At 52.7% G+C, this 15,286-nt stretch overlaps 1 protein-coding gene across 2 annotated transcripts in view; it reads right to left on the bottom strand.

Moving 5' to 3' along the window:
• Positions 1 to 2,925: 2,925 nt before the first annotated feature.
• Positions 2,926 to 15,286, bottom strand: part of STK10 (serine/threonine kinase 10) — a 42,365-nt gene continuing 30,004 nt past the window's right edge. For both annotated transcript variants that reach the window (XM_041397574.1, XM_041397575.1), the window contains 12 exons: positions 14,978 to 15,112; positions 13,631 to 14,269; positions 12,229 to 12,359; positions 10,316 to 10,439; positions 9,428 to 9,607; positions 8,819 to 8,911; positions 8,526 to 8,655; positions 7,990 to 8,114; positions 7,196 to 7,384; positions 6,785 to 6,910; positions 6,180 to 6,293; positions 2,926 to 5,554 (listed from right to left, as the gene is read on the bottom strand). In XM_041397574.1, coding sequence (XP_041253508.1) covers positions 5,414 to 5,554; positions 6,180 to 6,293; positions 6,785 to 6,910; positions 7,196 to 7,384; positions 7,990 to 8,114; positions 8,526 to 8,655; positions 8,819 to 8,911; positions 9,428 to 9,607; positions 10,316 to 10,439; positions 12,229 to 12,359; positions 13,631 to 14,269; positions 14,978 to 15,112 — 2,127 coding nt within the window. In that variant the 3' untranslated portion in view covers positions 2,926 to 5,413. The remainder of the gene's footprint in view (positions 5,555 to 6,179; positions 6,294 to 6,784; positions 6,911 to 7,195; positions 7,385 to 7,989; positions 8,115 to 8,525; positions 8,656 to 8,818; positions 8,912 to 9,427; positions 9,608 to 10,315; positions 10,440 to 12,228; positions 12,360 to 13,630; positions 14,270 to 14,977; positions 15,113 to 15,286) is intronic.

Raw genomic sequence — 15,286 nt, 5'->3', positions numbered from 1 at the left:
AGGGAGCCCAAAGGAGGGGTTTGTGAGTGGCCTGGGAGTCCTGTGCTCAGCCCACACCTCTGGGGAGGCTGCTGCAGGACAGCAGAGATGTGGCAGCAGCACGTCCCACAAACAGGTTGGGTGCTGCAGGTGCAGCTGAGGGGAGTTTCAGGATAAACATTCATCCCCTGCTGCCCTAACCACAGGCTGGAGCTTCATGAAGCCAAATAAAATAAAATAACTGTGATAAAATAGCTACACAGCAGAGGTCACGACCTACACAAGAGTCAGGCTTGTTGCACTCTCCTTCGTGCCTGTCAGGATCAGCTGAGCAATTTAAAACAAGAGGGCAAACGACTTCTGAAAAACCATCCCTCAGCTCCAGTGGACAAATGGGTTTCTGCACAGCTGTAAGTGCACTCCAGCTGTTTGGGCACAGCTGGGCAGTCCCTGAGCTCTGCCTGGTGTCAGGGAGGGAGTGGAATGAGGAAGCAGTGCCCCACCATCACCCTGACTGCAGAGGGAATGCTGACTGCAGCCATCCTGGCACGGAGAGCCCAGTGCTGCTGCTGCTCCCTTGTCCATTTCAGAATGGGAGATTGTGCCAGGTGCCTGAATGTCCTGGTCCTCCCTGTGTACAGAACAAATGCATCCATCCTCCCCGAGCCAAAATGTCCAAAATGATGCTCCTACCCCCACAGAGGACACATCCCTGCAGCTGCAGCCCAGCCCAGCAGAGATTTCCCATTTCACACCAGGGCTGGATCTCTCTGATGCTCAGCTGTCAGCAGGAATAGTTTTCCACTGCTGTGACCCCTGAATTGCAGGGTTTAGGTGCCACCCATGAGAGCCAGGCTGGCAGCAGGCAGCACCCATCCTGCCCAGGGAGAGCAGAACCCACACAGGGGGTGCTGAGCCCTCAGATGGGGGAGCCCAGGGAAACTCCTGAGGACAACGCTGGAAAAGTACTGAAACCCCGAGGAGAAGCAGAGATCTGGTGGGAGGGATGCCCCAGAGAGTGCCAAATGCAGGGAAAAGAGCCAGAGAGCCCTTGAGGAGCTCCAGCGTTGTGCCATCTAGTGAGCGAGAGGAAGAGCAGCTCCTGCCAGCCTGGAATCGGGTCCGGAGCAGTGCAGGATGGGCTGCCAGGGCAAAGTGCCCCCAAAATCCAGCCCCATCCCGGGCAGGAGAGCAAACACCAGCAGCCAGGCAGGGCCAGCACCTCCAGGGAGGCTTGGATTGCTCGAGCCATGGGGAGTTTGGCGTTTGGAGAATAAACCAGTGGCCACTGCAGCAGCGTTTGGCTTCAGAGGGTGCAGGTCAGGAACCAAGGGAGCAGGGATGCAGCCGTGGGAGGAGAGCACTCAGGTACAAGCCCAAGGCCCTCTCTGCCTGCCCTGCTTTTCTCCCCCCAGAGAGTTCCAGCATCAGCGACTGCAAAAGCCCTTGGGCAGCCCAGAGGAGTTTGGAGCCCAGATGTGACAGGAGCTGAACCACAGGGAATGCTGCAGCAGCTGCAGCACCAGGAACTTCTCAGGGCTGTCAGCTCTGTGTTTAAAAATGAAGAAATATTTTTACTTTCGCTCTGTTTTCAGCCTAGCACCCGGATGAAATGGTAGTTAACAGTTATTTCTGGAATATATAGTACTTATACATATATTTATATATATGTTAAAGCCTCATGGTTGAAGTTCCCCTCAGGCACTGCCAAGGACATGCAGATGAAGTTAAATATTCCCAGGAGATCTCCTGCTTTCCTGGGATACACTGAGACCAGTGCAGTCCTGCTATACATAAACAAAATGATTAATTATGTCTTCTCAGATAGTCCATTCCTTACTACCTCGTGGAGCAAGGAGACAAGAACCCTCAGGCTTTGCTCATCCTTCTCTCTCTGCTCATTTAAAACCTCATCAGCACCGCCTCACACTCCCAATTCCATCTCCTTTTCAGCAATTCACCTGAGCTCAGGTTCTGCACTTACCTGGGGTGGGCACTGCCAGCAAGGTCATTCCCTGCAGGAAATCCAAGGTTGAATTGGCATCTTCTGGCACAACCTTCCAAAATTGAGGGTAAAGCCACAGCAGCTCCATGGGCTGTTGTCAAGCTGCCCTGATTTAATGTGGTGTGTCCTTGAGAGGAGTCAATGAGAGCAGCAGGTGAAAAGTTGTGAGCAGGGAACAAAGGGCGTTTGGTTTCCGTGGTGGGAGCTTTCCTGAGCAGCCCAGGGGATGAGGCAGAGATTTCCCCCTGCACCCACAGGGAAAAACATGATTTTTTTTTACTCCTCCTGAGCAGAGGAGAGCATGGGAGGAGACAGGGAGGCATCTCCTTGTGCCACCAAACCAAGGGAACTGAAGCGTCGGTGCGAGATCCCTGTTAATTAAAAAGGAAGAGGGATCCCTGCAGAAATGCAGGAAGGAATTAAAAAGGAGGAAGGATCCCTGCAGAAGTGCTTTGCTGGGGTGCAGTACTCACTCCTCACCGAGCAGCGTCAGCCCAGCACCATCTGAGCACACACAGGACTCACCCAGGAGCGGCTGCTTCCCCTTCAGACCCCAGAACCTCAGCTTGGTGCCAAGATGTGCCTGCCCCTGAGCAGCAGGAGAGGCTCCAGCTCGCCTTTATTCAGCCTTGCCAAGTTCAAATGCCACAAGTTTCTCTAAGTCAGTAAAACCCAGAGCAGAAGCAAAGCTGAGCTGAGGTCACAGCTGGCAAGCAGGCACAAAAGCAGATCCATGCCCAGGTTTCTCAGTCTGTTACTTTATTAGAGAGGTCTTTACATCATGGTGGTGGCCCCACTGAAGATATTTTACAAAATATTTTTAAAAAACCCTTTTTATTTGAAGCCACAATTTTAAAAATCGTGTCCCATCCCCTCCCTAAGCTGAGCTGAGGTCACAGCTGGCAAGCAGGCACAAAAGCAGATCCATGCCCAGGTTTCTCAGTCTGTTACTTTATTAGAGAGGTCTTTACATCATGGTGGTGGCCCCACTGAATATATTTTACAAAATATTTTTTTTAAAAAACCCTTTTTATTCGAAGCCACAATTTTAAAAATCGTATCCCATCCCCTCCCCGAAAAGCAAGCTGGGTTTAATTGTGGTTCCTTCTGCACAGGGAACAACAAAAAACATCCTCTTTTGAAAAGAGGGAAAATGATAACCACGCTGTAAACATGACAGTCAGATGATGTGCCCCCCTTCTAGGTGTGGGACACGGTACTGGAGCCTGGCACACCCAGGGAGAGAACAAAAATGGGGGGACAGAGCCATCCCTGCCTCTGTCAGCAAGGCTGTGATGCTCTCTCCAAGCTGAAAACCAGCTGGACTGCAGGGAGGGATACCTGATTTACCCTGGGAGGGAGGGATACCTGATTTACCAGGGCTGTGATGCTCTCTCCAAGCTGAAAACCAGCTGGACTGCAGGAAGGGATACCTGATTTACCACGGGGGCAGTGCACCAGCTTGCAGAGCCCCCAGAAAACCTTTCCTCGTGGCTGCAGGGTGTCCAGAGAGGGATGGTGCTGCCTGGGCTGCTGGAGAAGGCAGCAGAGCCCCTCCGGTGAGGGTTGACATTGTGCTGCTGCTGCAGCACAGCTTCTGCAGGGCCCTCAGGGACAGGGCTCTGGCACACAGCCCTTGCACAGAACAGCTCCAGCAGGACCAGAACCAGAACCACTGGGGCTGCTGCAACACATTCCTAAGGGGGTCAGAAGTCTCCAATCAGCCCCTTGTCCCATTTAGGAACATCCCTTGGCATTCATTAGCCTCCCATCAGCTCCCAGCCTCGTGTTATCACATCTGGGAGGCACAATCCACACTTTTGGAGGTGGGCAAGGAGCCCTTCCTGTGTTCATTGACAGAGACATCACTGCTGTGACATCAGAGGTAACCTGGAATGGCCCGAAGAGACAGAGCCTTGCTAGCTTGCAGGAAGCTTATAAATATGGATTAGAAGCTCTAAAAGGGTAGGAAATGCACTCCCCAGATCCAGAGTTAAAGACCTGGGGGCTGCCTCCTTCAGCCAGTACCTAGAAGTGAGGCACATCACATACCACCTTTCCCTGAAATGCCAGTAAATCAACAGAGGGGACTTGAAAATAACAACTTTTTTCTTTTTTTTTTTTAAGCAGAATTTTTTTTTCTTGCTAAAGAAACAGGTCTAAAACAAACCAGAAAAAACCTTAAGTGCTGCCTTACACCTTTGGGTTGTGTAAAGAAGAAGGTGCTGCCAGTGAGGTCCCTGACCCCTCCCCAGCTCTGTGCCCCCAGTCCCACCCAGCAGCTCAGCACAGCCCTGCCTTGTGCAGGAGGAGGGGACAGAAAGGACAGAGGACCTGCTCTGCCATTCTGCCACGACACCCAGCCAGGAGAACCATCCAAAAAGCTGTGCACATCACAGGGAGATGAGACATCAGTGGACAAGGAGATGCTGGGGGCAACAAGCCCCTTTGCATCTCCTCTTCCCGTGTTCCACTGTTCCTTTGTTCCTCCCAAAGGATGCTCTGCAGCCATAACCCCCTGGCCAGGCTGCCTAACCCACACGGCCCCACACAGAAACGACTTAAAAACCAGCCTGAAGCACCTGTGTGATCGTGAGAGCTGTGGCTGTAACACCCTTCACCCCTCTCCTCCCAAAGGCACACGGCAGTGACACACACTCCACCGTGTCACCGCAGGGCTGAGCGCTGTCCCCAACCTCCCCTCTGCCCCTGCACTGCCTCAAAGCAAAGCCTGCAGCCAGCTGGGCAGTGCCAACAGCCCAAAGCCAGCCTCTGGAAACAGAGCTAGTGCCAGAGGGGCTGTGGTGCCACTGGTGACAGCAAATGAAGAGCAGAAGCATCTTTGGGAGGACATCCAGCCCCTTTCTGCACAGTCTGCATGGGGAGCAGGAGGAAAGAAAAAACCCAGCCCTCCCTAGGCAAAACCCCCCCAAATCTCTGTCTCTCTGTGGCAATAAAAGGCCACGGTGGAGAGGAGTAAGTTTAAGGCCAAGGTGAGTTTAAGACAATGCCAGAGCTGCTGTGCCTCAGGCCAGGCCTTACAAAGGACTGGGACAGGAGCAGCCACGGTGGGGAGAGCGAGGTGACAGCCCTGTCCTGAGGGGCTGTTTCTCCTGGTCAGAGTGGTCACTGCTCCAGTCTGAGCTGACAAACCCAGTGAGCGCCAGGCTCACCTAGGAAGCATCCAGCCATCAGTGCAAGTACAATCCAGAGAGGGTCCTGCCCCAATTCCCAGCCTGGAGCTCCTGGGAAAGCCACCCCAAGTTCCAGCCAGCATCCCTCAGCGCAGAGGCCACGTTCATCCCAGGCAGAGCGCGGGGACAGGAGGGTGCTGTGGTGAGAAGGGGCTGCTGACAGGGTCTTCCCAGTCCAAGTTGCCCCTGCAGCCCAGGAGGGCACGGCCAGTACCAGCTGGTGGCCTGCCAGGTGTTACAAGCTCTCTGAGGAGCTGAAGGGGACGAACTTGGCGTGTTTGCTGGGGGACACTGGCACCTGTCCATCGGCCTCCTCGCTCAGCTTGAAGAACATCTCCTGCTCACGCTTCTTCTGGTTCAGCTCATCCTCCAGGGCCTTGAGCAAAGAGAACAACACAAGAGCTGTGTTTGAGATGGTTCTGGAGCTGTGGGCACTGTCCTCTCCTGTAGCAGGCCCAGGGCCTGCAATGGCTCCTTGGAGGTCAGAAGCCTAAGCCAGGAAATGCCAAGTCATGATGACTGGACCTTAGAAGCCCCTCTCTTCCCCCTTCAGACCCTTGCTTATCTCTCTGTAAGCCTATAGGTCACTTTCCTTTGATCCTTACTATTGGACAATTTCCAAAACCCCTGTAATGTATATAAACCCCTACTTCTGCCCAGTTCAGTAGAAGAGCTGTCACTGAGAACCTTCGTGGAGGACGCCAATAAAGAATTTCTTTGGAACCTCACACGGCCTTCTCCTCTCTCTCCCTGTGTCTGCCTGGCACCTAGGAAGATAAAGAGCTGAAATCACAAAGATCTGATAATCACTAAGAGCTGATATCACTTGAGCTTGCTAAGGTTGCCTGTGGCTAGCAGCTGCTTGGGAGCTCGGACAGGCTGTGCTGAGCAGAACTGAGCTATCCAGGCCAAGGCAGCCCACTGGGCATAGCCCAGCTGGAAAGCCACCAATAAACCCTCCAGCCAGCCAGCACACCCTGCTCACAGCCAGGACAACCCACCTTCTTCCGTGGTCTCAGCTTGTCCCTCCACTCCTTCATGTGCTGGTTGTGGCTCTCATCCAGGGACTTCAGCTTCTGGGTTTCGTGCTCGATCAGGAGGTGACACTTCTCATTCTAAAAACACATCAGGAAACACAACACCCATCAGCAGCTGGAGCTGTACATCCAGTGGTCAAATGCTGGATTAAACTCTTTCCTGATTTAGGGATGGGGTAACTGAGAGGTGTTTTAAAAACTTTTATTCCATTTTCAGTCTCATGCGAAGGGTGAGACAATGCAGATGTTATATTTATGCTATTACAATCTTATGCTAATTATTTCTTAATTATAAGTGTTTCTTGGCTTATCAGCTTTAGTTACATCTATTTCTTACAGTCAAACAGGATTTGTCTTAGGCAGAGATATTCTGAGCTCCATGTTTAGACCCAATGTCTTGGGCAGAGACATTCAGAGCTCTGAGCTCCACGTTTATAGACAATGGCAACAAAAACCTCTCAGGCAAGAGCAAGGGGACACCAACCCCTGACAGTCCTCTGCAGCCACTTCTCCAGAGGCTGAGCCCTGCACAGGCAGCTCTAGCAGACCAAGCCATGAGGGATGAGTACCTGGAGATGCTGGAGCTCGTTGGTGTTGCTCTCACACTGGGCCTGCATGTCCTTCATCTGTGACTCGTGCTTCTGCTGCTGGTGCAGCCGCTCTGCTTTCTGCCTCTTCTCCTCCTGCAGAGCAAACTGGAAGACAGAAAAGCAATGTGTAGGCAGCATTGCCCTGGTCTCTGGGGCTGCCTGAGAGACCAGCCAATTTCCATTATTGCACAGGAAGGAAGGAATTTGTGTTGCTTCCCAACACAAGTCACGATGGAGGCAGCGCTGAAAACCACACGTGACACCACAAAACACAGCCCTCCAACCCAGCAGTAAGTTAAACTCTGGAAACAGGAATTTGGGAAAATGCAGATTTCTCCCCGCACCAAGCCAAGCCAAGCCTCAACTCCTGGTGCCTTTTCAGGCCCTGACCTGTTTGATCTTCTCCCTCTGCTCGGAGGCGCTGCCACTGGAGTGGATGTGCAGGCTCTTCTTGTACATGGCCATGCGGGTCTTGCCCTCGCTGCGCTGGATTTTGGGCAGCCGGGCCTTCTCCTGCTGCTGCCTCACCTTCAGCTGCTCCAGCATGCGCTGGTTGTAGCGCTGCATCTGCTCCCTTTCCTGCAGGCACACAGGGCTCAGAGGGGAGGACACCTCCCCAGAGCCCTGAGGGGAATAGGGACAGCTGGAGGGCAGTTTTGGGAATAGCCTGGAGGTGGCTGGTGACACTCCAAAGGGACAAGAGGGGATGGGGCTGAACATGCTGGCAAAGCAGAGGAGAAGGGGCTGGAAGTGCCAGTCTTCACTCCGTGCTCTAGGAGGCAACCATGCCAAATCCTGGGCAGTGGCAGATTTCCAGAAAAGCCCCCCAGAATTCCCAACTTCTTGCACATCAAATGCACACAACACAGAGCACACGTCCCAGGCAAGAAGGCTTCATTGCCTTCTTGACACCAGCTGTACTCTGGTCTTAATAATGACCAAGCCCTTTAACTCCCAACCCACCCTTAGAATTACAGAATTTGTAGAATGACAGAATTACAGAATATTCTGAGTTGGAAGGGACCCAAAAGGATGGCGTCCAACTCTTAAGTGAACAGCCCATATAGGGATGGAACACAACCTTGGTGATTTCCCTCCTTTCAGAAAGAAGAGAAGAGAAACACCCAGGGGCACCTGGACACTTTGCTGACCCACACCAGCATGGGAAGGTGCAAAGCTTTCACCTTCTCGTGCTTCCGGAGCAGCTCGTGCCTCTGGAGGAAATACTGGTCCTTCAGCTGCTGCTTGATGAGCTGGTGCTTCTCCTGCTGCTGACGCTCCTCCAGATCCCAGATGCAAGCTTCCCGGTCTGTGGGGAGGAGAAGGAGCAGGAGATCACCCACCCTGGCCTCCCATCCTGGTCACACAAAGTGTCCCAAGCTCGAGAGACCTGTGGGCACACCAACAGCACGGCAGATGTTGGGGGTGATCATTCACCCCCTGTTTTCCAAGAGAAATTGGTTGCAAACCATATTGGAACCTGATTTTTTGCAATTATGAAGCCTAATTGGTTCATATTTGTAAAGCACTCTGAAGATTAAAGCACTAAGTATTATTATTGTTAAACATTTAGACAGGACCTGGCAAGGCTGGTTTTTTCCACATCCCATCCTGCCAGCTTGCAACTCTGTCACAGCATCTGCTGCGTGGGAAGAGCCAGGGCTGGATAAACCCATGGTTGCAGCACTCCCTCCCCTCCCTCACAGCCTTTGCCACCCACCTCTCATCAGCTGCTGCTTCTTGTTGAGGCACTCACGCTCCTTGTCACAGATCTCTCTTTTGTTCTGGGCAATGATGTTCTTCATGGCCTGCTCCAGGTCCTCCTTCTGCTTGGCCAAAAACTCCTGTTCCTGTTGACAAACCAGCAGTGCCACCATGAGCTCTGCTTCTGCCGCGGCTTGGAAAGCAGCTGCTGGTGTTTCAGAACCTGCCAGTCCCTCCAGCAGGAAGGGTGCTTTATTCTACTGCACATTTCCCAGTCTTGGAACTGGGGGGATCTTCCCTGGGTCTCACCATGGTTTGTTTTTTCTGGGTGAAGTCGTCCATCTTCACCTTCAGGTTCCCTTTGCGCTGCTGCCGTGGCAGCTTCTCAACCTCGTTCTTAACCTGTGGGGAGGAAATTAAATTTCCCTGCAGGGCGCTTTGGGCCAGGAACAACCCTACCTCCAGTCACTCAACAGCTCAGGAATCACCCAAAACCACCTCAGGAATCACCCAAAAACATCTCGGGAATCACCCAAAAGGCCCTCAGGAACCACCCAAAAACACCTCAGGAACCACCCAAAACCACCTCAGGAATCACCCAAAAACACCTCAGGAATCACCCAAAAGGCCCTCAGGAACCACCCAAAAACACCTCAAGAACCACCCAAAAAGGACCTCAGGAATCACCCAAAAACCTCAAAAATCACCCAAAAACCTCAAAAATCACCCAAAAACCTCAGAAATCACCCAAACACCTCAGGAATCACCCAAAACCATCTCAGGAACCACCCAAAACACCTCAGGAGCCACCCAAAAGCAAGACTTTCCTCTCAAGTTCTGCTACGAGAAATGCTGAACTCCCCAGGAAGAAAGAGGCGCAGGAAATCACCTTCCCTCCCTCCCAGCCCCAATTTTCACCTCCTTCTTCATCTGCTTGAGCTGCTCCAGGAAGCAGGCGTGGTCGCGCTCCTGCTCCAGGCGGATGCGCTTGGCCTCCTCGCGCCGGCGCAGGGCGTGCTCCTGCTCCATCCTCTCAATCTGCTGCTTCTGCTGCCGCTCCAGGTTCTCCAGCTCCGCGTCATAGAACTTCTTCTTTGCCTGCCCAGGAAAGGTTAGGGTTCAGGTTAGGGTTCCCGCTTTGTTGCCTTCCAAAAGTTTAAAGAGAAAAGTGAAAAGAGAAAAAACAAGAAAAAAGGGACAGGGGGGTTGTTCCTGCTTGGATTGAGCCTCTTTACAGAGGAGGGGAACTTCCAACCAACACATCACAAAGTTTGGAGCTCTGTGCTCCAACGCTGCCCTCATGCCATGGAAAGAGAAGATCTTTAAGGTCCCTTCCAACCCAAACCATTTTGTGATTAGCTACAATATTACTTTACTCCAACAGAAGGGACCAAGTGTGTGAGGCCAGTTTATTCAGTTTACTCTCAAAGCCTTGCCAGATTTCCTGCTGTCACACTCAGGCTGTGCTGCTTTCTTATTTAAAGGGTTTTTTTTTTTCCTGTGAATTACAACAGCACTATAAACTGTTTCTCACAGTAGCCATGAACAGACATAAAAGAAAAGATCATTAAAGGGAGAAAGTCCAGAACAACCCTTTCTCTGTTACACCCTGCCAGGCAAAGGCTGCCAGTGCTTCCCAGGGTGCTTAATGCCCACAAAACCTCCATCCTCCATCCATGCTGCAAATCCCAAAGGGGTTCCTGTGATGCCCAAGGCTGTTGTAACCCTGAGAGCATCCCCATGTGGGGCACCTGCAGAGGAGCTGGGCTCCCAGCTGATTCCCAGGGGTTTTCCCTGCCCTCCTACCATCATCTCCTGCTCGAAGCGCCGCAGCATCTGCTCCTGCTGCAGCTGGTGTTTGCTGTTCAGCTGGGCCTGGTTCCTGTGCTCCTCCTTCTGCAGGAGACGCAGCTCCCGCAGCTCCTGGCGCCTGCAGAGGGGCAGGGTGGGGCAGGGGGACAGAGAGATGCAGGGTCAGGCAGGGTGGGAGGGATGTGACGGGCAGGGGCAGTTCCATCCACAAGCAGAGCATCCCAGCAGGGAGTGGAAGCTGCACCTGCAGCCCACAGCACCCTGCCTCTCGGGATTTCCTCTGGCTGAGATGATCCCGAGGTGTGTTAAAAAAGTCTCTTTACCCCAACCCAGCTGTTGAAGAAGAAATCAGGAGTCTTCGGCTGTCGTTCTCGAGGTTGTTTATTATTTCTTATCTAAAACATTTTCTGTCTGGCCTGCCAAGGTCTGTTCTGCAGGTCAGTCTGAGGCCCACTCCCCGCCCCTGGGCTGGCGTTGTCTTTTATACTACAAACTACATATTCGATATTCACAGTTACTTATTTTCCCATGCCTATCACCTATGTTAGACAGTGACTTTCTACCCTAAAACAATCCCAAAGTGCCACCGTCACCAAGAAGATGGAGGCTAGGAAGAAGAAGGAAGAAGGACAGGACAACGCCCAGATCCCTCCATCTTGTCCCCCTAGACCCCCATAGTAAAATTCTTTAAAATTTCACCTTTCACCCTGTGACAGCTACTGTTATGTTATCTAAACTTTTGTGACTTGTAATTCTTCATATGCAGTTGGTCATTTGCTCCATGGGTAGAGATCGAATTCCCAGGTGTCTTTGGCTTCCTGCCAGGGCTTTGAGCCATCCAGGGCATCCAGAGGGATGCTCTGAGTTCTGACACCTGCCCTGCTCTGAGCACAGGCAGGAGGCAGATCCCAGCTCCCTGATGTGCTCCAGGTGCTGGGACACTGCAGGAAGCAGGATGCTACTCATGGGAACTGTGGAAAACCACCAGCTCCCACAGGTAAGGCCTGTTAGCATTCACAGCTTCCAAACAAGCCCTGGCAAGGCTCCTGAGGTGGTTCTGCAGGGACTGGTGTCCCCCAGCACCCCAAATACCCATTGTGCCAGCTGGGGTAGTGCTCACTGGTCCTCAAGTCCCAAGCTGGACTGCTCTGGCCTGGCCTCTGTGCTCTGTGTCCATTCTTATTCACACCTGGGTGGCAAAAAGGGCAGTTTTCCCAAATTCTGACCCATCTATGATGACATTGCATCTCTCCCTTCATCCAGCTCACCAGTAAATGAGCTCTGCTAATGAGCTTTTACATAAATCTGATATTGGGGCTGAGGAATAAGGCAGCCACAGGGACACAGCGTTTAGGACAAATTATCCTCTCAGGGAGTCCCCAAGAGCAGCATGAGGGAGCCTGGAATTGGGCATCAAATGAAACAATTTGTATTTTAATTATTTTAAGGGCCTTTTCATTTCAGTGCTAGAAACAGCAGCTCCTCTTTCTGAGAGTAAGTCACGGAGGTTTGAAAGCTGTAAGATTGGCAAAGGAGTCATCAAGGAGGGAGGATACACCCATGAATATTAAATAATGCTCCAGGAGTTTACAACTCCCTTGGCCATTCTGTTAATGAAGTCTGAGGAGACTTGAGAACAAAAGGGAGAGGAACATCTTGAGAAGATTTCTGAGCTAATTTCCACTGAGCCAGCCATCTGCAGCCCTGGGGACACATTCAGTCACCCCCAGAGGACAGAGCCAGCCACAACAAACCTCCCCTTGTCCCAGTCTTGCTGCATCTTGAGCTGAATCCCTCCTTCCCCTGTCCAAGTGGGACCAAGACAACAACAAGGACTTTAGGTCGCCCCTGGATTAGCTCACAGAGAGGAAAACCCTGCCCTCCCTCCATCCCAGGGCCCCACTTGCCTGAGGAACCTCATTTCTTCATCCTTCTTCTCATCCTCACTGATGATCTTGGAGGTGGTGACGCTCACCTCCACGCCGTCCACCACAAACTTGCGGGTGCGTTTCAGGGTCTTCTTCTGCATCCTGGAGTCCTGGGGTGGGCAGGGAGGAGAGGAGGGGCTGTGAAGCAGCTCCCCAGGGCTGCAAGAGCTGGACTGGAGCCCTCAGAGCAATATTAATGCTCTGTTATTCATGAGGAACATACAGAAGGAAACCACAAGGGGCACAAACCGTCAGTGAATTTGGAGATCCAGTGTGGCTACTAAACCATGGAACAGGGGACTTCCACCCTGAAGAAACCTGACCCACCTCCCAAAGACTCTTCCTCACCTTCCTCACATGGCTTACTCCCTGAAAAACCCAAACAACTCCTTTCCCCTTCTAAAGGACCAACTCAGAGAGCAAATTTCTGTGTGGCATCGTATTCCTCCTCCTCAAGGATTACAGGTATCCTGGAAAGGAGGAGGAGGAGGAAATTCCTGTGCAAGAGCAGCACATTTCCAATCATTAGGGATTGCAGACTGCTCTGGGGGATGTTGGCTCTCCAGCTCCCAGCAGGAGGTGGGGAAGGTTTTGCCAAGAAAGGTTTTTAGGCATGTTTCTGTGCCGGGAAGTTCTCACTCATGCAGGCAATGTGACAAAGATCTTGTGCAACACATCCCTCTGCCCCCTCAAGTCATAACATTTCTTCTCCTGGAGCTCAGCAAATACCATTCCAGTTATTTTGCCTGTTCCTTGAAGCCCTGCTGACCTGGGCAGCTCCAGGTCTAGCATTCCCAGTCTCCAGGAAGCTTCCTTGAAGCCCTGCTGACCTGGGCAGCTCCAGGTCTAGCATTCCCAGCCTCCAGGAAGCTTTAGCAAAAGTCAAGAAGCCTCGGAGGTCTTTGTGCAGCCCCTGCTGACACAAGCCAGGCTAGATTGGAGCAGGTGGGGAAAACTGAGAGGCACAAGCCCAGATGAACTTTTTCCTGGGATCAGGTGTGCTGAGGAAGAGCAGATGAGTGATGGACTATGGATAAAGTTTAGGAAGCCCCATTTGGGGTTTCACTTGTAAGCAAGGACAAGTCATGGTCATGGCATGGTTACTTCACACAAAATAGACACAAGACATCAGACTTCCCCTAGATTTCAATGGCCTGGCACAAAAGAGGACACATGAACCTTCAGCAGCTCCACCATGAGCTCCTCCTTCACTTGAGGACATGCCACATCCCCCTGGCACAGCTCAACCCAGCTGTAAATGCTGTGCTGGCCTGAGCCCAGCTGGGACAGGCAACATGGAAAACAAACCCTGGAAAGCTTTCCCTAGGGAAGGGTTCTTCCCTCCTGCATGTTCTCCAGGACCCTCTGGCACCACTCTCACCTTGAGGGAGATGGAGCCACTCTCCCTGTTGAGGGACAGGTCAGCAGACAAGGAGATGGTGAGGTCCATGCTCTCAGAGGCTGAAGTGCTGCCGGAATCCGAGTCCCTTTTGGAGCGGGGGAATGGTCCCAGGGGCTCCAGGCTTCCATTGGCCAGCTTCTCCTCGCTGAAGTTCTCCAGGAAAACACTCTCTGGTCGCTCCATGATGCTCTTCCTCTCCCCCATGCTCTTCCTCTCCTCAATGCTCTTCCCCTCCCCGATGCTCTTCCTCTCCTCGATGCTCTTCCTCTGTTCAAGGCTCTTCCCCTCCCCAAGGCTCTTCCTCTCCTCTCTGCCTGGCCTGGGCTCCTTGTTCCCCTCTGTTGAGTTTCCCAAATGTCCTGGCTGCAGGATGATGTCCGGCTTGTCCTGGGTGGCCGAGGAGGCCGAGCTGGGTTTTGTGGAGTGGTTGCTCCCCAGTTTGTCACCGTCACTGCTCATCCCTTTATCCGAGGCTCTGTGGCTCTGGCTCTCTGTGGTGTCCTTGCCAGTCCCCGCGGAGCCGTTCACAGCTTTGGGCAAGGGCGAGTCCGGAGGTTTCTCCCCATCAAGGCTCAGCTGGCTCAGCTCGGACGGGTCCCGCTTGTGCTTCCCAGGGGGCTGCAAAGAGAGGCAAGGGCAGATGTTGGGTTGGGCACCCACTCAACACAACTGCAAGGGCTACAAGGCAGAGCAAAGGCACCCTGAACCCTGAGGGAATGTCCCTTGTAGGACATCTGCCCTGGGATGCTTCCATCTTTCCCCAGGTTTGTGGCCCCAAGGATCCGGTGGGGACGGAAGAGGAACAATGAAAAAGCCCCAGAACCTGCACATCCTTAAGAGGCAGATGAGGAATTTGCACACCAAACTCCTTTTCCAATGGCTGACTCCACTGTGGATGAGCCACTTCCCTTTGTGACAGAGGAGGGAGGTCGAGACATGTCCCCAAACAGCTCTGAGATGTTCCCTGCAGAGCCAAGCCCAGGGACAGATCTGCCCAGCTCCCTCCTTGGGCTGGTGGTCCCTCCACGTGCTGCTGGCTTTGCTTTCACTGCACCTTCTCCAGCCTGCATCAGGGCTTATTTCATTTTTTTTTCCTTTTCCTTTTGTTTTTTAACCACTTTTCTTGAGCCCCTCCAGTGAGGGGCACTGGGCCCCGCACCCCAGCACCATTATTTCTCCATGCCCTTGGTGGCCACCAAAACCCAGCCCCTCCTCGGCCAAGCAACCACTCCCCCTCCACCTGATGTGACCCAAACCAGTTTTTGGAAGCTGAAAAAATCACCAGGTTCTTTCCCCCAGCACAGCCACCGTGGTGAAGCTGCTCACCGAGGCAGACTCCGAGGAGTCATCCTCCTCTGCTTCATCCCGACTGTCCTCGATCTCCTCCATCACCTCAGCCTTGGCCTCGGCCACCAGCTCCCGCAGGGCCCTGTTGCTGGTCACCTTGCTGACAAAGGGATGCTGAAAACCAAGCACAGTGTAAATATCAGGTGGCCAAAGTCACACCTTGTGAGCCCGAGGACGACTTTTGGCTTTCAGAGACCTGAGGCTGTGGTTCCTTGCAGTGTCACTGGGATTTACCCCCAGAGGAATTCACAGAAGTGAGGCTGAGGTTCAGGGCACACTGAACCTCAG

This window comes from Onychostruthus taczanowskii, unplaced genomic scaffold, assembly GCF_017590055.1.
Source record: "Onychostruthus taczanowskii isolate IOZ18803 unplaced genomic scaffold, ASM1759005v1 scaffold14, whole genome shotgun sequence".
NCBI classification, from domain to species: Eukaryota; Metazoa; Chordata; class Aves; order Passeriformes; family Passeridae; genus Onychostruthus; species Onychostruthus taczanowskii.
This window is presented reverse-complemented; position numbering and strand designations above follow the sequence as displayed.